The 21,788-nt window shown below is 39.9% G+C and overlaps 1 protein-coding gene across 5 annotated transcripts in view; it reads right to left on the bottom strand.

Moving 5' to 3' along the window:
• LHPP (phospholysine phosphohistidine inorganic pyrophosphate phosphatase) overlaps nt 1–21,788 on the bottom strand; it is a 190,875-nt gene that overhangs the window by 156,559 nt on the left and 12,528 nt on the right. For all 5 annotated transcript variants that reach the window (XM_081955457.1, XM_081955458.1, XM_081955459.1 and 2 more), the window contains exons 2-4: nt 8,502–8,689; nt 6,719–6,872; nt 273–336 (exon numbers count right to left, since the gene is read on the bottom strand). In XM_081955457.1, coding sequence (XP_081811583.1) covers nt 273–336; nt 6,719–6,872; nt 8,502–8,689 — 406 coding nt within the window. The remainder of the gene's footprint in view (nt 1–272; nt 337–6,718; nt 6,873–8,501; nt 8,690–21,788) is intronic.

Raw genomic sequence — 21,788 nt, 5'->3', positions numbered from 1 at the left:
TTCTATCCAACCAAGGAAGATGTTTAAGACCATGAGATAGTCTATCGAAGACTTGTCTTGGCCAAAAAAATTGCCATGTTTTGAATTAGTTGAAAATTCTTGGTTTTTTTAAAAAATATCCTCTCTTTTTTTGTCCTAGGTCCTGTGTCATACAGTAATATGGTAACATATTTAGTAATATGCACGTTTAGTGGTATATAAATGTTTTAATAAAATAAACAAATACATACACTTTTGTATGCACATTATGTACTAAAACAAAAAATATATACCTCCAGGGCTTTCATATATGCTCCAACATCAAGTTTTAGTCCATCTGTTTCTTTATAATAGCGTCTGAAATTAAAATTATGCACATTTAAAATTATTACAGTATTACAAACCTTTTGATCCTTTGATCTATATAGCATTCTGCAATTGCTCTCTTCCCCCAAATACGATAGGTTTGGCAATAAATACATAGATTTAAACAGAGCATAAACAAAATATTAATACATTAATATGACAAAATGCTGAATAGAATAGATACACAATTATGTAATCAAAACAAAAAATGATCCTATTGAAAGCTATAAGCTATTATACAGGTGATCTTCATTTAACAATGCTAATTGGGACAAGAAACTCCACTATTAAACAATGTGGTTGAAAGTTGAAAAACTGCATGACCGCACTGCCTAGTGGCAGCAGTCCCAGCAATCCTAGTTGTTAAGTGGGGACTGTGTACGTTCTCACATGACCATAACTTTCAACTTCCTGCCAGTTTCCCCATTGACTTTGCTTGTGGGAAGCTTGCAAATCACAGTAATTTGATTGTGGAATGCAGCACCAAATGTGGGTGCAAGATCTGATTGTAGCTACACTCATTTAGTGCCGTTGTAAGTTTGTACGCTCATTCAATGAGTGGTCATGAAATGAAGATGAACTGAAGTAACATGTTATCATTTTCAAGCTAAGGCTAAGCTAAAGAAGATGCAAAAAGCATGAAAGAGGCTTGTAGGTCCATATCTGCAAAAGCCATTGATGAAGATCTTAGTTAACTGTATCTGAGTAGTGAAGACAGAATATATGAGTAAAATAAAAACTCTAAAATAACCAGGTTTCTACTAGCAATCTGCATGATGAAGCATTATTTATCTAGCTGAATAAATGGGACACATTCCCTAATAACCATAAACTATGATTAAAGGATTATTATGTTGTCCAAATGCAGACAACATATATTTTACACACTGACTTATCTTGAATATGCTGTTCATAAATATAAATGCCAATCAACAGATAAGGTTGCTAAATATCATGTATTATTCATGACCTTAATTGTGATAAGATATTACACTTTCATTGTGCTTTATTCATGACATATGTTTATTTTACCAAAACCTTTTAAAAGATTTTTGCTTTAAATTACTAAAGAAAAAAACAACAGATAACCACAGCTATCACTTATTATGGATGAAAGGCCATCTTTATTTTATATATTTATTATTTACAGTAATCTATGGGAAATAGATTAAACATAAAACTAAATTACTATTTAAATTATTAAATAATTATTAAAATTAATGGTATTGTTATTCATTCAATTGGTTAACTTACTACTTCTACTAGGCAGATCTAATATTATTTTTTTCCTGCATCACAAAAAAACAACAACAACTGGGGATTAATTTTTCTTGATGATGGATCTCCAAATGACCTCTATGGAACACGTATTTTTATAAAAGATGGGGTGTAATCCAAAGAGTTAGCAATTGTTCCAAATTCCCTGTTACTACTACATATTCTTAGCAATATTATCTTCCCTTATTATAAATGGCTTTGATCATACCACATATCACTGACAGAAATAAACCAGCATTGCAAAAAGTCTTGGACTCGCTACCTAAGCTGGCAGGCTCATTCTGATCGCAATTTCTTTGAAAATGCTAAGGGGGAACTTATTCCAAATAACTATGTTTGGTGATGAAGCAGCTCAGCAGCTGACGTTCTTTAGCAAACATTCAAAATATGATTCAGTAGATTCCTTTCTTTTTTCCTTTTATTAGAACAATAAAAAGAGAGAACGATACAATTCAAGTGTTTTTTAACGTTCCTAAGCAAATAGGTAAGGAGCAAAAATGTATAGGATGAGCAGTCAGATAAGATTTTATGCTATATCCTTCTGCCATTTTCGATTAATCAGCACAGCCTCTCTTTAAAATGACCACTTGACCTTTGCTAGAACAGCCATTAACCTTCTATAGTCTAGCGTAAACAGCTTAATTTTCTGACAGTGGCATGACAGAGGAAATTACAAAGCCAATTCCCACTCTCAACCAAAAACAGATGCTAAATGTAAATCACTCCATTTTCACAAGGACAGCATTCTGCTTCAGTCAAGAGCATACACTAAAACTTTAGAGGAAATAATTCTGCGGGTTTTTTTCCCTAAAGCAAGTTAAAGAAATGAACATTATTAACAGTTATACTTTACATAATATTAGTAACTCATGAGAAAAGTGGCTGAGAGGGCATTGGATGGAAGGCAAAATCCACACCATCGGCACTCACAACTCAATCACAGTTGTGATCTGTGTAAGATCTTACAAGAGAAAGCTGATGCCCATTATAAAATATATTCCACTTAGTATGCTTGACATAGTTCACCACAAACATGATTCCTACTTTCTTCTTACATCTCTGTATGAAGCAATTAGTAGAAGTACAGCTGGTACAGCTAACATAAATGAAGTTATAAGAATATCAGTGAGATTTAATATACTGTACGTTACTCAGAAATCCTACCAAGTTTAAGAGTGTTTGCAAATGATTATTTTAATTTATTTGGAAATGATTACCCTCCTTACATTAGATTGCTTTCCACAGAATTCCTTAATTAGGACTTCTCTTGATTGTATATAAAAACAATATTTGAGCTTTACAGAATACAGAATAACAGACATGGAAGGGACATTGGAGGTCTTCCAGTACAACCCCCTGCTAAACAAATTCTAAACAAATTCTAAATATTTTAATGTTTTTATAATAAAAATGATGTTTCCAAAAATATGTTTCTGTATATTCTTAAAGATTTGATAAAATTTCTGAAGAATTCATGACTTCTGATGGACTTGAACAACTATGGAATCTCAGAGAGAGTTTAGTGACTTTTTAAATTCATTTTCTTACTTAAAAATATTCAAGCTTGGTTCCTTTAATGCTGTATACAAATACAGATAGAGAAATCCAAGTTTACTGTTACTTACTAGTCCTTTTTGTCTAATATATTGATGAAGAGATAGTCCTGCTACTGGATGCAATTAAACAGCAATTCAAGTGATGAATTAGGAAAGGCAGACTAAGACAAACCCCTTGTCCAACATCTTCCTGACTCACTGTTTAGTGATCACCATTTTGCATCTAGCTCTCAACCATAATCACCAGCTACCGTATTTTTCGGAGTATAAGGCGCACCAAGATTTTGAAGAGGTAAATTTAAAAAAAAAGTTTTTGCCCTCCCCGGCTCCCAGGGCCACTCTGCAGGCATCCCAAACCATCTGCACACCCTGTTTTTTGTGAAAAATGGGGCATGCAGAGAGTTTGGGAGGCCTGCAAAGTGCTCCTGGGGGCCAGGGAGGGCAAAAATACAACGCGTGCGGGCTTGATCTTAAAGAGTAATGCTTTTATCGATCTCAAATCCACTTTTCTCTTCCCCTCCCACGGCAGGGCAGGACTAAACCTCTCTCTCCGCACTTTATTTTTTTCTCCCTTGCTGCTGAATGGCTGCTGCTGTGCTTGGCTGGGAACGGCCCATTGGATGAGGAGGGGTGGGGATCCCTTCCATTTGGATTAATGGTTCCTCGCGGCGGCGCCTGAGCGGCAAAAGGGAAGCATAAAGGAAACGAGGCTGCCTTGTCACACACACACACACACACACACACACACAAATCCACCTGGATCTGTCATGCAGCAAAGAGATATGGTAGCTGGGCTCAATAGCAGCAGTAGCAATAAGCACATCTCCTCTGCACGAAGACTTTTCTCAGGACCCTAGATCTCCACTTTCTCTCCGGAAAAAACTATTGACATCTTTGACATTTTGGCTAGTGAAAGAAGCGTGGGATGGAAAGGAAACTTAAGAATGCTGCAGATGCCAGGCTCCAGGAATACAGCGCTCCTGTATTCCGAAGTTCCCTTTCCATCCCGCACTTCTTCCATTAGCCAAAAATCCCAACGATGCAAATAGCATTTTGCTTCTCCGGAGCTGTCATGCAGTGCTTATTGCTACTGCTGCTATTGCGCCCAGCTATCGTATCTCTTTGCTGCATGACAGATCCGGTGTGTGTGTGTGTGTGTGTGTGTGTGTGTGTAGGAAGGGAAGCCTCCACACTTCAAGCTTGATTCAAAGGCTTTGGCTCCTGAGAAAAGCCTTCATGGAGATTGTTTCTCTTCCCTTCCTCCCCCCCACCCCAAATCCGCCCGGATCTGTCATGCAGCAGAGAGATACGGTAGCTGGGTGCAATAGTAATAAGCAGATCCAGAGAGATTGGGGGGGTGGAGGAGATGGAGGAAGGGAAGGGAAGAGGAACCATCTAGGAAGACTTTTCTCAGAACGCTAGATTGGAAGTTAAAAACTTGGAATTGGATACAATCAAGCTTGATTCAAAGGCTTTGGCTCCTAAGGTTGAGCTGCCACCCGAAAATGCTATTACTGCGATCTCTGCTGCCTGGAGCCGCCCGAGAAGGGGCAGGTAAAGCAGGCGCTGCAGAGATCGTGATACCAGCATTTTGGGTGGCAATCTCAGAAGCCAAAGCCTTTGAATGAAGCTTGATTGTATCCCATTTCAGGTTTTTAACTTCCCAATCTAGCGTTCTGAGAAATCTACCATCTCTGAGGCACCTTTCATTTGCAGGAGGAGGAGGGCGGCTTAAAGCAGCACCTCCTTAAACCAAAACCTCTGAGTGACTAGGAAAGAAAGCTGTGCTTTTCAGGCGGCAGTTTTCGGCAGGTTCCAAGTGCGACTTTCTTTCCTAGTTACTCAGAGGCTTTGGTATACCCTCGCCCTCCTCCTCCTCCTGCAAGCAAACGGTGCTTCAGAGATTTGGCGGGCAACTCAGGGGAGACAATGGCCACAATGACTTCATTCCCCAGCAATGTGAGGAGCCGCTGCCACTACCACCACCACCGCCTGAGCCCTCCCAGGAGCTGAGCCGAGCGGGACCCCCAAAAGTGAAACATGTCTCCTTTCCAGCCACCACGAGTTCTGCAGCACCTGCTTCACCTACCCCTTTTCCAGACGACCCAGGCGGCTATATTCGGAGTATAAGACGCATCCAGATTTTCACCCTCTTTTGGGGAGTAAAAAGGTGCATCTTATACTCCGAAAAATACAGTATTCATTGTGTTCCTGAAGGCATGACATGACTTTCCCCAGAAAGCCTTGTGATTCTAACAGCCCTCAGTTCCAACAAGGTACTGAGGCAACCCCTGCTCCAAAGAAGCACATCATTCCAAGCTAAAAGTCTAAGAAAGCCTTCATTGCCCTTTTTAAGGACAATATGGCCCAAAAAGAACTGTTCTATATCTCTTACTCATCCTTTCTCTATTACCAGAGCTGAGCAACTATTTCATCTCTCATACCTCTATCTATTGTTCAACATTAGGTGTTTTTTTAAAAAAACTGGCCAAATGAGGGAAGTACAACAGAATAGGTAGTCCTCAAATTAGGACCATAATTGAGCCTGGAATGATGATTGTGAATGTTGTGATCGTTGTGATTATCGTGCTGTTGTGATCGTTAAGCAGGTCACTTATAAGACCAGATCCAATTTTTGCTGTGTTCATTAAGCAAATGCCTCAGTCATTAAGCAAACATTACAGTTATTAAGGAAACATTACAGTTATTAGGCAAACATTACAGTCATTAAGTGAATAAATTTGGGCATTTTTTTTGCCAGAAACCAGAAATAACATCAGAAACCAGCAAAAAAAAAAAAAAAAAAGAAAAAGAAAAGAAAATTGTGGTCACGTGACCTCAGGATACCGCAAACAGCTATAAAGGTGAGCCAGTTGCCAAGCAATCTAAATGTGATCAAGTGATTTTTTTTGGGGGGGGGGAATGTGCAACTGTTAAAACTTTTAAATTGGGTCACAAATAGTTTTTAGGGGGAGTGTCTATCGTAACTTCAAACAGTGATTAAGTGGCCAGTCATAAGCGAGGATACAGTACCTGCACATTGACAAAAGAGATATAGGAGCACAATAAAAAAGAGGAAGAAAAAAGATGCTGAGGAAAGTATGACACAGAACATTAACATCCATAGCAAAAAATAATTTAAATAGGTTCAGAAAAGAAAATTGGCGGTTTATACCACTATTTGTTTTATCTTACTAGCCCTTTTTTAGCCTAACACAAGGACAGTATGAGTTGCTCTACTATTGGACACCATGAATCCAACCGTTCAAGCGATGTATCAGAAAGATGGGAAGACTGGGACAAAACTCTTTTCCAGTGCTCTCTTGATTGACATACAGATGTCAAAATTGACTAAACGAAGAGAAAAGTCAATTAATCCTTTACATTTTTCTTCAGCACCAAAACTGTTGCACAGTTGAGAGATATCCTTGGACGACTTACAAACTTGCAAGAAGGCAGTTAGGATTTGAAAAAGTTGTGGACTTCAAACAAACATTACTATTTTTAAAACATTTTCAGAGTTCTATTTATTAACTTACCCTTTTCCCAAAGACAGCAGAACTGGATTTTCCAGGCTTATGAGAATTTGGAAAGCATCATTCAGATTTTTGTAAGAAAAGTTCTCTGCTGCATCTCCAATTACTACACAATTAGGATTTGTTTTATCAATATCAGAAAATTCAGGAATGAGATCTAAGGAGTAATAAACATATACATATATATATATATATATCCATTTCTTATGCTTATTTCCAAGTTCATATTAATCTAGGCCTATTGAGCTAAAGCAGCTCAAACATTATCAGAATTTCATATTCTCTCCCTCAAAGGGTACAGTATAAATGTTACTTCATAAACCAAAAACTTACTCAATTTTGTCCCGTACAGCTAAAACAGTATCATCCACATCCATAAAAGAGTTATTAACCTCAGAAAATCTAATTTTTTTCTGATAAACAAATGAAAAACAAATGTGTAGAAAGTGTAGTGGGAGCATGTTCAGCAGGATCAAAATACAGGCTAATTGATAAGAAATGAAAAATGCATGCCATGTACTATATCTCCATCCTGAATATCTTGTCTATAGGAAATGATCGGGATGAGACTGAGGGTGGGGTCAAACTCATCATCAGTTTGAAATTTCTATGCCCCTGGAGACCTAAGTCCATTGACTCTTATCTGGTGCCAATTCTTCTTGAATGTTAGCAGTGCAGATTCTTGTATATAGGTAGCATGAACTAAACACTTAGTACTTTTTTGGATTCTATCCTGACTTCTTGCACCTGACATTTTCATTTCCAAAAATCTTGCCCAGAAACCAGAAATCTTTTGAAAATGGCTTTGATAGCTTGGAAATCAAATAAATGTGTCTCTAAGAGACGGTAAGGAAACAATTGTCTTTTACTGTCAACCTGGTATCCCGTGGTTGCAGTTCAACATGAGAAGAAGGAAGCTTAAAAAAAGAGGATACATCTAACTCCCTCAAGTCATGTTTTGGAACTTCAAGATAACTAGTTGCATGTAGTTGCAAAGTAGAAGCCTAAAAAGAAGGCTGAGTGTTTAAAAAAATGCTTCACGTAGAAAACATTTTGAAAGACTTTCTTAGAATGCTTACATTATCCAAGAGTAAGCAGAATAAAATTGCTTGTAAATTACAAGAAATCTGGTGAAGGTTTTAATTTTATTGTTCTCCAATATGAAAGAACAGAAAACAACCTTAAGATTTTTTCCATATTTGTTTGAAGTAAAAAGGAAAAGGACCTATCTTATGAATCTAGAAACAAGTGTCAGATATGAAGTAGTACAATTTGTACATGCCGTGTACAAGTTTTGGGGTGAAGATACTATGGTCAGGTACCCAATTTTACTCCTATCCTGTGCCAGCTCATTCATGAAGATTTTAGAAGACATTAAACCAAAATGAAGATTACTTACTTCAGTTAAGTTAACAAACCAAGAAATTGGAACACATGGCAAGATCTTCAATGAAAAGCTGGCACAGGATGGGAGGTAGGAACGATCACCCCATACTCAGCTTCATTACTTCAGAAAACATGGATTATTAAAGTTCAGATGTTCATCCTAAGTGGCCCATTTTATTATCTAGTTACCACCTCATCTGTTCACTTTCATTATTAGTTTGGGATTTTTTATTTGTTTTGACTTCCAGTTGTCTTAATTTAATCATTAATCCAAAACTAATTTAGTCTGTGAACTAACAGATTCATTCCTGAATTATACACATCTAAAGTGAACCTATATTAGATTGAAATTACTTAATTGCAGTCTACTTTATATGAAAAATTTTAAATATTAGCAAACCATCATGCACAAGAAGATGAGGCCTCAGGTTGCGCTCCTTCAGAATCCAACATACTGCAGGTGCCGGAGCAGTGACTTCATTTACCGTGATGTCAAAACCCAAATGCTGCAACTTTTTTACAAATTTGTCCCGCGTAGCTTGAGTTTCATTAGTGCAAAACCGCAGCTTTAGACCAGATGCCTTGATCCTGTGACAGTACAATGGTATATTATTAAGCTAATTAGTTTAAATGAATATTTCTGTCAAAGCTTATAGTTAAGTACATGTTAAAAAGAATTACATGAAATGTAAATCACAATACCATAAGTAATTTACATTTATGTTTCATAATTATAACACAAGATTAGCATATTTATAATAAAATATATGTGCTGATTATCTGTCACCAATAGTTAGAATTCAAGACAAAAATGTGTTTGCGTACAAACACTATAATTAATAATGCTACTTAAGTGGTGAGATGTCACATTTTAACAACAAAACCAACCTCGTTAATTTCATTTACTTGTTTTTTTCTAATAAATTAAATATTTTAATATGTTTACAGTTTGAAGACACCAGCTCAAACATTACCATTAGTAATTCATTTCCTTTTTGAATTTCATTTTATTCTGCTCTGTCTCAAGGACTTACAATGGAATCTCCCCCCTCAGAAAAATGTGCAAATATGTACATTTTTTTCTGTATTACTGAAACTGCTGCACATAAAGCAACATTCTGTTTTCCAGGACAGTATCACATTGCCAGATAGATATATAAATCTCAGATGCTGTCCATCTTCAGTTTAGGAACTCCTTCCAGTTTGCCATATATTCATACACACAGTTGCAATTTAGACAACAGTAATCCTAAAAGAAGTTGGTTGTCGAAGGTGTGAGACAAAAATGGAAATCAAAATCCATATCCTGTTTTATCTTGTCTCATGCCTTTAATTTAATTTAATTTGCATTTCAACCACAACTCTCTTCATCGAAGCTGAATTTATCCAATGATATAAGATTATAGAAGTTATAGTCTAATACAGTGATGGCGAACCTTTTTTTCCTCAGGTGCCAAAAGCACGCTCGTGCATGTGCCGACATCTATAATGCAATGCCCCCCACAGGTCCTGCCCCCTGCGCATGCATGTGCTTCCCCTGCGCTCCCCTTGCCCCCCACATATATGCATGTGATCCTCATTTTGGTGCTAGGAGGCCTCCCTGAAGCATCCTGGGACAAAAAACAGGGGGTGGGAGGAGTGCGCTGCACCTCCCCACTCCCTATTTTTAGTCCAAGGGCTTCCATGAGGCCTGCTAGCACCAAAATTGGGGGTGGGGGCACCGCCCCCCCACTCCCCGTTTTAGTGCTAGCAGGCTTCCCTGAAACCTCCTGGAGCCAAAAATGTAGTCCGGGGGGGGGCGCCGCATCCCACACATATGTGCACGCAACCCATGCATGCACGCGCAAACCCCACCATCCCCACGCGTGCGTGAACTTCTCCCAACAGAGACCTGAAAATCCAGATGCATGTGCAGTAGAGCTGACCTGGGTGATGGCTCACATGCCAGCAGATGACTCTGTGTGCCACCTGTGGAATGCATGCCATAGGTTCGCCATCACGGGTCTAATACATCTGGATACTATTCCTGTCTTATTTCTTTGGAATAATTTTAAATATATATTTGTGCTACTACTAGGGAATTTGTTTCAAAGAAGCACTGCAGTAAGAAAATAAAATGATGACACGCACCCTATCAAATAAATCAAAATATACATTAAACATTTGTGGTTATCAATTTATACTATTTGGGATACTTTTCAAATCAACCCTCCACAAGCACTTCTTTAAAAATGTAGCTTCACTGTAGAAAAAAACAGTTCATGGTCATTTAAAACACTGAAATATGTCATCTCCCGATTTCTTCTTTTTGTATTATTTGTCTTTCCTAATCACAGGTATGTGAATTATCAATTACAGTTAGTGGTTAATTGCCCTTCATAAAGGTAGCTATTCTATTTTAAATTAGGCAGTTAATATATTATAACTAATAGCATCCACTTGTATATTATAAATATATCTTCACTGATTGGAGCAACGAATGTGAGAATTAGTCATGAGCTAATGAAGCAATTGAATAAAGAAGGATAACGTGTACCTAGGGAATAATTATTGTTAATGAATTATGATGTGACCTTCTCAGAACAATGAACAATTGGAGCAACAGTTAAGATGACAGGACTTCACATCTGTTATTCCAAATATAGTGTAAACTGGAATATAAGCATAATCAACATACACATACCCAGCCTCACACATACTCACAAACAAAACAAATATGCTAAGTGGAATTATATGCAATTCAAAGTACTTCACAAACCCCACATAAAAAAGTTATATTTTCATATATTGAAAAAAAATACTATATGTGAAACTTTGCCTGGATTCTATGATTGCCTGATTATTTTTTAAACTTAAGTGAGCAGAAAGAAACTTGGGCCAAATGCAATCTTCTCAGACGGTATGTCTCTACTAGTTGAATTACCCTGATAATTTGCTGTCTCAGATAGAAAACTCCCATTCTCAGAAGACATGGTGAACTACATTGGTCCATAAGTTCCCTGGGAAGTTAAAATACAATCCAAATAAATTAAATAATGTTTTCCCCATTCCAAAGGAGGAACATCATTCTGTATAACTAATTAATGCCGTCTGTGACTGCCTTGCCCCTTTTGGGAAGTGAGAAGATGGCACTGCCCTAGAATGATGTTTTATATCAAGACGAGTAAGGTTGAAAATTGTGAGCTGAATCCCTGCAAACCTTTAGTTCACCTGTAGTCTGTTCAATGTTATTACTATTTTTACATGCATACTTAAGCTTTCAATATACTTTTTCATCTCAGGCTGTTTTGCATTATTCAGGACCTCTTGCCCAGTGGTGGGATTCAAATAATTTAACAATCGGTTCTCTGCCCTAATGATTTCTTCCAACAACCAGTTCACCAAACTGCTCAGAAAGTTAACTGGTTCTCCCAAAATGGTGCAAACTGGCTGAATCCCATCACTGCTCTTGCCCCTTTTTAACCTTTTGCCAAACCAGGAATGAACTGACAAAAAAGCAATCCAGGACTCAATCAAGAACATCTGTTATAAGGGTCCTCCTTCCTGTTATTGTTTTAGTTGAGCCACGGTGGTAAAATGGTTAGAATCTAGTATTGCACGCTTACTCTGCCCACAGCCAGGAGTTTGATCCTGATTGGTTCAAGGTTAACTAGCTTTCCATCCTCCCGGGGTCTGTAAAATGAAGACCCAGATTGTTGTGGGCAATATGCTGACTCTGTAAATCCTTTAGAGAATGCTGTAAAGCATTATGAAGTGGCATACAGGTGAAACTCGAAAAATTAGAATATCGTGCAAAAGTTCATTTATTTCAGTAATGCAACTTAAAAGGTGAAACTAATATATGAGATAGACTCATTACATGCAAAGCAAGATAGTTCAAGCTGTGATTTGTCATAATTGTGATGATTATGGCGTACAGCTCATGACAACCCCAAATCCACCATCTCAGAAAATTAGAATATTACATGCAATCAATAAAACAAGGATTGTACATAGAACAATATCGGACCTCTGAAAAATATAAGCATGCATGTATATTCAGTACTTGGTTTGGGCCCCTTTTTCAGCAATTACTGCCTTAATGTGGCATGGCATGAAAACTATCAGACTGTGGCACTGTTGAGGTGTTATAGAAGACCAGGATGCTTCAATAGCGGCCTTCAGCTCTTCTGCATTGTTCGGTCTCATGTCTCTCATCTTTCTCTTGGCAATGCCCCATAGATTCTCTATGGGGTTCAGGTCAGGCGAGTTTGCTGGCCAATCAAGCACAGTAATCCAACAGTCATTGAACCAGGTTTTTGGTGCTTTTGGCAGTGTGGGCAGCTGGAAAATGAAGTCAGCATCCCCATAAAGCTTGTCTGTGGAAGGAAGCATGAAGTGCTCCAAAATCTGCTGGTAGACGGCTGCGTTGACCCTGGTCTTAATGAAGTACAGTGGTCCAAAGCCCTGTTGCTCCTTGGTCCAAAGTCCTCTTTTCTGATTAGAGCAACTTTTGCCAAAAGCACCAAAAACTGGTTCAATGACCGTGGGATTACTGTGCTTGATTGGCTTCTCCATTCTTCCTCCATACTCTGGGTCCTTGGTTTCCAAATGAGATGCAAAAGTTGCTCTCATCAGAAACGAGGACTTTGGACAACTGAGCAACAGGACTTTGGACCACTGTGCTTCATTAAGACCAGGGTCAATGCAGCCGTCTACCAGAAGATTTGGGAGCACTATGCATGCTTATACTTTTCAGAGGTCCGATATTATTCTTTGTACAATCCTTGTTTTATTGATTGCATGTAATATTCTAATTTTCTGAGATGGTGGATTTGGGGTTTTTCATGAGGTGTACGCCATAATCATCACAATTATTACAAATCACGACTTGAACTATCTTGCTCTGCATGTAATGAGTCTTATCTCATATATTAGATTTACCTTTTAAGTTGCATTATTGAAATAAATGAACTTTTGCATGATATTCTAATTTTTCGAGTTTCACCTGTATAAGTCTAAGTGCCATTACTATTGCTATGAAGACCAAAGACGTGCATAGGCTAGGGTCACATATCATGATAATCTATAACTGGGTTTTTTAGTGTATTTAGTGAACTTACTCTCAGTGCACACACACGTTTTATTCTTCATGCGTTATGAAAGTAGCCAACTGTTGCTTATTTAAGCAAATTATGGCAACGCAAACTATGGCTTAGTATTTGCTCAGCCACAGGGAAATAAAGGCAAATGAAATAAACACAATTTGGCATGCTAATATGAACACAAGCTCTGATGTTCAGTCCCCAAATTTCCAAATAAATTCACCTTAGCTGTTAAGTCTAAATCTTTTCATCCTCCTTTGGCAAAGGAGCCACAGCAGCAATTTAGAAAGCAGCAGTGCTTTAACATGATCCTTTGCTATCTCTCTTCCCCATCTGCCAATTTTTGTCACAACCTTTATGTCATGCAGCATGAGAGGGCAAAAACAGGGTTCATATTTAACATGCCCATAAGCTGACCCCAAAAAAACGCTGGCAAGGGCAGTTGGCTAAGACTGTACAAGGTCACAGAGGATGTCCAATAATTGTCCTAACACTTTACCTGTTATGGTACAATAATGAGAGCTTTTTTTCATTATTTTCGGGTGAATGAACCTGGCAGATGCTGACAGCCAGCAGATGTGTAAAGTTTGAGGTGATTTGTAAGGGACCAGCTCATCTGACGCGCAGTAATTGCATTGTGGGACACTGTCACTCAGATTCTTGTCCTGTTCTGTCAGAATGAGGTAAAGGTCAGTTCAAAGAACTGGTATAACATCAGAGACAGCTCCTCGCTGAAATTTAAAATATTTTCATACATCTCCTTCATGCCCAACCCAAAACATTAAGGAAATCAAAACCAGGGCCCCCTCTTGCTGGTGAAAATTGTGCTTGGGGAAAAAAATGAGTGATGTGCAATCGCTTTATTTATTGTTTTCAATATTGCTTGCAAATGTTTTGCTTTTTAACTAATCTCTCGATTTACTCTCTGAACAGAGACACTTCCATTTCCTTCTTGATAATCTACCTTTTCCCTAAGGAACTCAGAATAAGATAGTGTGATTAGGAAGCAGACTTTCAAATGGAGAGGTACTTTCGGTTTAAAAAAATCTCACTATCTCCACTTTCCATTTATTATTTATTTATTATTTATTATTTATTTATTTATTTATTATTTATTATTTATTATTTATTATTTATTATTTATTTATTTATTTATTTATTTATTTATTTATTTATTTATTTATTTATTTATTATTTATTTATTTATTTATTTATTTATTTATTTATTTATTTTTTATTTATTATTTATTTATTTATTTATTTATTTATTTATTTATTTATTTATTTATTTATTTATTTATTTATTTATTTATTTATTTATTTATTTATTTATTATTTATTATTTCGATTTATCAGTTGCCCCCTCTCCGCAAAGGGACTCGGGGCGATGTACAATTAAATCAAAATACAAGTGTGGCATGGAGGAGGTGACATCAATATTTAACAGTCAAATACAAATGGAAGCCACTAGGTTCAAATAAATAACAATAAATTAAAACAATTAAAATAGTTAAAAACCCCAAAATTTACGATTAAAATATTAAAATATTAAAATTGCCAGGGAGGTTAGAAGGTTCTAGTTAAGCCAGGCTGGCTAGTTAGCTAGTTTATTTGCTTATTTTTAAAAATGTTATCCTACGTGCATATGCATTACTCAAAGTCCAATATTCCCTCTCATATGCTAATAGCTTGCATGTGACAGACATTCAGAGAAACCCAGCACTCAGGAATCCATGACAGTTCTGTGGATACCCTCCTTAAATATAGAAATGGAAACCAAATCCACTAGCTTCCCAGGCTTGAGCTGGAGGCAAACTGTACTACTAGTTATTACTACACAGTGCAATATAGCATAGCATACAGTGTAAGTATTGCTGTATAAAGATTTCTGAAAGTTTACAGCGCATGGAAATGTTTTCTGAAGTTTTGACATCCCAGGAGGTTTTATTAGTTTTTTTAAAAAGTGTAGCAAACTTAAAAAGTACATTCTTCAATTATCAGAATTTTTGAGTGATTCAGGATGCCACTAATTCCATATAAATTGGGAAATTAACCCACAAAATGTTAATCCGAAAGAGCCATTCTCTCTCTCTCTCTCTCCTCTCTCTCTCTCTCTCTCCCTCCCTCTCTCTCTTCCTGTTTTTTATGTATTAACTTAACTTAACTTAACTTTATTGGATTTCTAGACCGCCCCTCTCTCAAAAAAGACTCGGGGCGGTATACAGTCATATTACAATAGTTAGACAATAAATATACGTGTTATAAGTATACAATAAATAAATTAAACATAGGACTGGAGGAGGTAGTAGAAATTCCCTGTACAATTTAGTTAAGTTAGATTAAAATTTTTAGAAAGTTTAAAAAGTTAAAAACATTAATCTTAAAAGCTATCCCAAATAAAATATCCGCCAGGAGGTAAGAATAGAACTATAAGTGGGCCAGGCCGGCTAGTTGGAACAGGTGAGTCTTAAGTTTTTGTCGGAAGGAGCGGAAGTTGGTAGTAGTTCTAATATCGGGGGGGAGGTCATTCCAGAGGGTTGGGCCCATCACAGAGAAGGCTCTACTCCTAGGCGCCGCCCGTTGGCATTGCTTGGTGGACGGCACCCGGAGGAGTCCCTCCCTGTGTGAGCGAATTGGTCGCAGGGATGTATGTGGTAGAATGCGATCCCGCAGGTAACTAGGCCCTGTGCCATGGAGCGCTTTGAAGATGGTAATCAACACCTTGAAACGCACCCGAAAAACCACAGGCAGCCAGTGCAGCTCGCGCAGGAAAGGTGTTATGTGGGAGTACCTAGTACTCCCCATGATGGCCCGCGCGGCCGCATTCTGAACTAGCTGTAGTCTTCGGGTACATCACAAGGGGAGCCCCATGTAGAGAGCATTGCAGTAGTCCAGACGAGACGTCACCAGCGCATGAGTGACTGTGCGTAAGGCATCCCGGTCCAATAGGGGGCGCAATTGGCGCACCAGGCGAACCTGGTGGAACGCCCCCCTTGCCACGGCTGCCACATGGTCATCCATCGACAGCCGGGCATCTAGGAGGACGCCCAAATTGCGCACCCGTTCCACAGGGGGCAGTTGTTCGCCCCCTATGGCCAGTGATGGAATCAACTGGTTGAACCGGGGCGCCGGTAACCACAGCCACTCAGTCTTGGAGGGGTTAAGCTTGAATCTGTTGTCCCCCATCCAGACCCGGACGGCTTCCAAACACCGGGACATCATTTCGACAGCCTCGTTGGGGTGGTTTGGGGTGGAAATGTACAGCTGAGTGTCATCAGCGTACAGATGGTATCCAACCCCAAAACCACGGATGATCTCACCCAGCGGCTTCATGTATGTGTTGAACAGGAGGGGCGAGAGGACCAACCCCTGCGGCACCCCACAAGTGAGTGACCTCAGGGTCGACCTCTGCCCCCCTGCCAACACACATTGCGTCCGGTCAGAGAAGTAGGAGCCGAACCACCGCAAAACGGTGCCCCCAACTCCCATCCCCTCCAGCCGGCGCAGTAGGATACCATGGTCGATGGTATCAAAAGCCGCTGATAGATCTAATAGGACCAGGATAGAGGAACAACCCCTATCCCTAGCCCTCCAGAGATCATCGACCAACGCGACCAAGGCCGTCTCCGTGCTGTGACCGGGTCGGAAACCGGACTGGCGCGGGTCTAGATAATCGGTTTCTTCCAGGTGTCGCGGAAACTGCTGTGCCACCACATTCTCTACAACCTTCGCTAAAAAGGGAAGGTTGGAGACAGGATGATAATTAGCTAGTTCCGTCGGGTCCAGGGAAGGCCTCTTGAGTAAGGGCCTCACCACCGCCTCTTTCAAGGCGGCCGGTAGGGACCCCTCACCCAATGAGGCGTTCGCTAGGCCCAGGAGCCAGCCTCGTGTCACTTCTCAGGATGCCAGTACCAGCCAGGATGGGCACGGGTCCAATAAACATGTAGTGGGTCGCAGCCGTCTACGCAACCTGTCCAAATCCTCGGGGGCAACAGAATCAAACTCCTCCCAGAATGGTCTCTCAAGACTTGCTGTTGACGACTTCTCTGGTCCACTGAAGGGGGCCCATCCACTCCGGATCTGAGCGATTTTATCCTGCAGATATTCTCCAAACTCCTCTGATCTGCCCTGTAAAGGCGCTTCCCGCGGCCTCTGTGATAAGAGGGAGCGGGTTACCCGAAACAGGGCAGCAGGGCGGTTATCGGCGGACGCAATAAGAGCGGCACAATGTCTACGTTTGGCCGCTCTTAATGCCACAAGGTAAGTCCGTGAATAGGCTCTTACCTGTGTTCGATCAGATTCGGAGCGCGAGGACCTCCACCTGCTCTCTAGGCGTCTCCTATGGCGTTTCATCACCCTCAGGTCCTCGGTGAACCAAGGAGCCAGGGTGGTTCGTTGCCGTAGGAGAGGCCGCAAAGGTGCAACCCAGTCCAAGGCCCCGGCAGCCGCCCTATTCCAGGCGGTCACTAGGTCCTCCGACCGAGAGCGGGTCAGGTCTACAGGAAGTGGCCCAAGCTCCGTCTGGAATCTATCCGGTTCCATCAGGCGCCTGGGGCGGTACCAGCTTGGACAGTCTGGTTCCGCCTCCCCGCGGTGGGGGGTAGCGCCAGGGAAGTCGAGCCGGAGAGATGAGTGATCTGATCATGACAGGGGGGTAATAGCTACATCCACTATTCCCAGATCACTTGTCCACTGTTCAGATACAAAAACAAGGTCCAGCGTGTGACCACCCTCGTGTGTGGGGCCCTGAATTAATTGGGTCAGGTCCATGGCTGTCATGGAAGCCATGAACTCCCGAGCTACCTCGGATGCTTCCCCCGTCGACGGCAGGTTGAAATCCCCCATAACCATAAGTTTGGGGGTCTCAACTGCCGTTTCCGAGATCAGCTCGAGGAGCTCGGGCAGGGCTGCTGATGCATAGCGAGGAGCCAAGTATACAATCAGCAGACCCCACTGCCTCCCTGGGCCCCATTTCACACCAAGGGACTCACACCCGGATATCTGAGGGACAGTGATGTATTAATCTTGATTATGCAGTCATCATCTGAGTCCCTCTAGAATGATGTCACTAAACAACACACACATTTACAAAAGCAGCCAGAAAAAGATAAGCCAGAGTTTAGGTATAGCTGTGACAATATAAACAAATAACTTATTTATCATTTTCATGTCTGAAGCATATTTGATTTGGCCATTTTGCTCTTACACCAGCTGAAAATGCGTTGTTTTTTTCAATTGAATCTCTGCTGCAGCTGCAGGAGATGTGTCACATTCTTTCATGGCCATGTTTCAGATATTTTATGATTTTATCTCGTTTATAATTTTATACAGTTTTATGCTTCAAATCTTTCTTGTACCTCCATGTTGGAATTGTTATTTACGTATTTACTAAATCTACTTGTTTAAAAGTAGATCTAAATAAAATAAGCAAATATCATGAATTGCTGCCATGAAAGGCAGCAAAATCCTGCCAGGTGAAAACCAATACGTCAGGGAGTATAATACCCTGCTAGAGATAGATGTTTCTCTTGTAGTAACAATAGTCTTGTGTTGATGTGCCAGCCAAATATGAGAAAATCAGATGCAAGTGAAATACATTTGGAGATCAGTGGAATGAGAGTTCCACGCTCAAGAGGCTGATTCTAATTCCCATTACATCCATGATATTCTGAAGTGGCATCTATGCATGCCCCAATTTTTTAAATTTTTAACTTTAATAAGATTGCTGAAACTGTACAAACGTTCAGCATCTGGCGAGAGATTTTCCAGGATAATAATGTTAAAATCTCATGAACTGGTGAGATCTGGAGCAATTGAAAAGGGGGGGGGGGCAATGCTTGCATCATTGCACAATGAGGGCATCATCATTATCACCAATTCCCCACATCCACAATGAAAGAAAGGAACTTGAAAACAGTAATAGTACAGGTAGTCCTCGATTTACAACAGTTCGTTCAGTGTTCAAAGTTGCAACAGCACTGAAAAAAGTGACCATTTTTCATACTTACGACGGTTGCAACATTCCCCACGGTCATGAGATCACCTTCTGCAACCTTCTGACAAGCAAAGTCACTGGGAAGACCAGATTCAGTTAACAACCATGTCACTAACTTAACTGCAGTGAATCATTTAACAACGACGGCAAGAAAGGTCATAAAATGGGACAAAATTCATTTAACACATATCTCAGCGATAGAAATTTTGGGCTCAAGTATGGTCGTAAATCGAGGATTACCTGTATTATAACAAGAAGGGAATAACACTTTCACAATCCCTGCCTTGGAAACTGGATGGTTAGTATAATAAGAAAGGATGTCAGACTAATTAGGCCTTTAATCTGGGCCAATATTTGTGGTTTATAAGGCCTTACAGGCTCTCCGAATGCCTTCTAAAGTGGTCACCAAATTGTAGTTATTAGATTGCCAATTATTTCCCAATTACCAATGTATAATTGGTGACAGAAGGGAAAAATTAAATACATAGGGGCACAATTATATTAACACCATAATTCATATGATTTTTAATTACATTTTAATGAAATTAAATCAAATTTTGTTTTTATCCTAGCCTCATGATTATGAGATTGCCCAATTCTCCCGGGTAACCATTAACCCAAAACAATGTGTGCACCCTTCATTTAAAGTGTGTGTTCTGTTACTAAAGTAGACCCAAACATGAGTCAACAGAAAATATTACAGGTGAAAATTAATATATTTTAAATATTATATTCTAGCTTTTCATGCAAAGCTGACATCTAAACATCCAGCATGGTTGTTTAGAAACCAAAAATAATCAACTACCCTCTCAGGAAGAAGCCAATTACAGCATGAGGTAGAAACTAATTCTACAAGTAGTTTATATTAACAAGTGTAGCCTCTGGCAACTGGGAAACTCACAGATAAATTTTGACAAGGATACACAAATTGTTCCTTTGATCCTATTATTTTCTAATTTAAAGCATGAAAATGGTTGCCCAGTTTCTTAGATTATTATCTGTGAATAATGCTGAAAAAATCATCAACTAGCCTCCTGATCTTTGAATGTCCAGCACAGTTATGAGGATTTAGTTGTACATTTTATGAAAAAGCGTATTATTGCAATTATACAACTTAGAAAGTCTTTCCTTATTTTTCTCTATCAACCTTGACAGTTGAGTTATTATTTTGTGTGTTAACAGCCCAGAAAATGAATTTGTCATTTACTATTATTATGAGCTGTCTTAATCACATTTTTATGGATAATATAATCCAGTAATCGTATTACACTGGCCTTTGTTTCATACTGATGGATTGCTGTTTGCCTTTGAAGTCGCTAATTATAATCTATAAAACCCAGTTGAATTCAATGCAACACTTCCACTGTGAAATCATTATTATACTTTGTATATAAAGAGCATCTGTTGGTAAACAATTAACTAGGGACTAACAGAAAAGAAGCAATTCTTTGCCCCATTTTAATCATCACTTAGCTAATGCCTTCCAAAAAAAAAATAGAGAAAGGTTCAATCAACTGTAGTTCCGTTCAACCCAGAGATTATCATAATTAAACAATCTATGATGAAGGTTTTCTGTGTTTATTCCTTTTGGAACAATAATATCACCAATTTGCTTTTGAATGTGCTTCAAGGGTTGTCTTCTTTAAAGTCCTTCAGGGATTAGGATATCAGTATCTTCAAGATCATCTATTCCAGTGATGGCGAACCTTTTTGCCATTGCGTGCCAAAAGTGGGGGAGCGCGGGGGGGGGCTCGTGTATGCCCACACCCAGAATTCCATGCACCCTTCCCCCAAGTATGTGTGCACGATCCCCCCCACGCTCCCCACGCTTTTGGCACGTGATGGCACGATGGTCCCGTTTTTCAGCCTCCCCAGGATCCAGACTCTTTCTAGGAGCCTGGAGAGGGAGAGAAAGGCCTTTCTCGCCCCCCTGGAGGCCAAAAATGGACCATTTGCTGACTTCCGGTCAGACTGGAAGGCCCATTTTTGCTCTCCCCAGGCTCCAGAGGCTTTCTAGGAGCCTGGGGAGGGTGAAAACAGACTTTCCTGCATGCAGGGAGGCTCTCTGGAGGCCAGAAATGACTCATTTCCCAACTTTCAGGTTGCCCACTGGGCTGTTTTTCTCCCTCCAAAGGCTTCAGGAGGCTTCCCTGAAGCCCCCAGAGCGAAAAACAGCCCAATGCACAAACTGGAAATTCGGGAAGTTCAGGGAAGCCTCCGGAGGGTGAAAAACAACCAAAAATAAGCTGGCCATACACGCTGGAGCTGACAAGACAACGCCTCGCGTGCCCTCAGAAACTGAGAAAACTACTAACAAAGTTCAATCCAAAAGAATCTACAGGTTTTTTTTAAAAAAAAGTGTTGAATAGGCACGAAAGGCGAGCGGAGTCGTGAGGAGAATCAAAGGTCTTTATTAGTACACAACAGTCTCAACAGAATACAGGAGAGAATCAAAGCAGGGTTCGTCTGACAGCTATTTATACGAAGCTGTCAGACGAACCAGCCAATCCCCAAGCCAGAGTTTCCCCGCTCTCAGCCAGGTCGCGTCTTAGCCAATCAGACGCGACCTGGCTGTTGCTAGCGCAGATGCCGGCTGTCAGGGGGAAAT

This window comes from Natrix helvetica (genome assembly GCF_964273705.1).
Source record: "Natrix helvetica genome assembly, chromosome: 5".
In the NCBI taxonomy this organism is placed as follows: domain Eukaryota; kingdom Metazoa; phylum Chordata; class Lepidosauria; order Squamata; family Natricidae; genus Natrix; species Natrix helvetica.
This window is presented reverse-complemented; position numbering and strand designations above follow the sequence as displayed.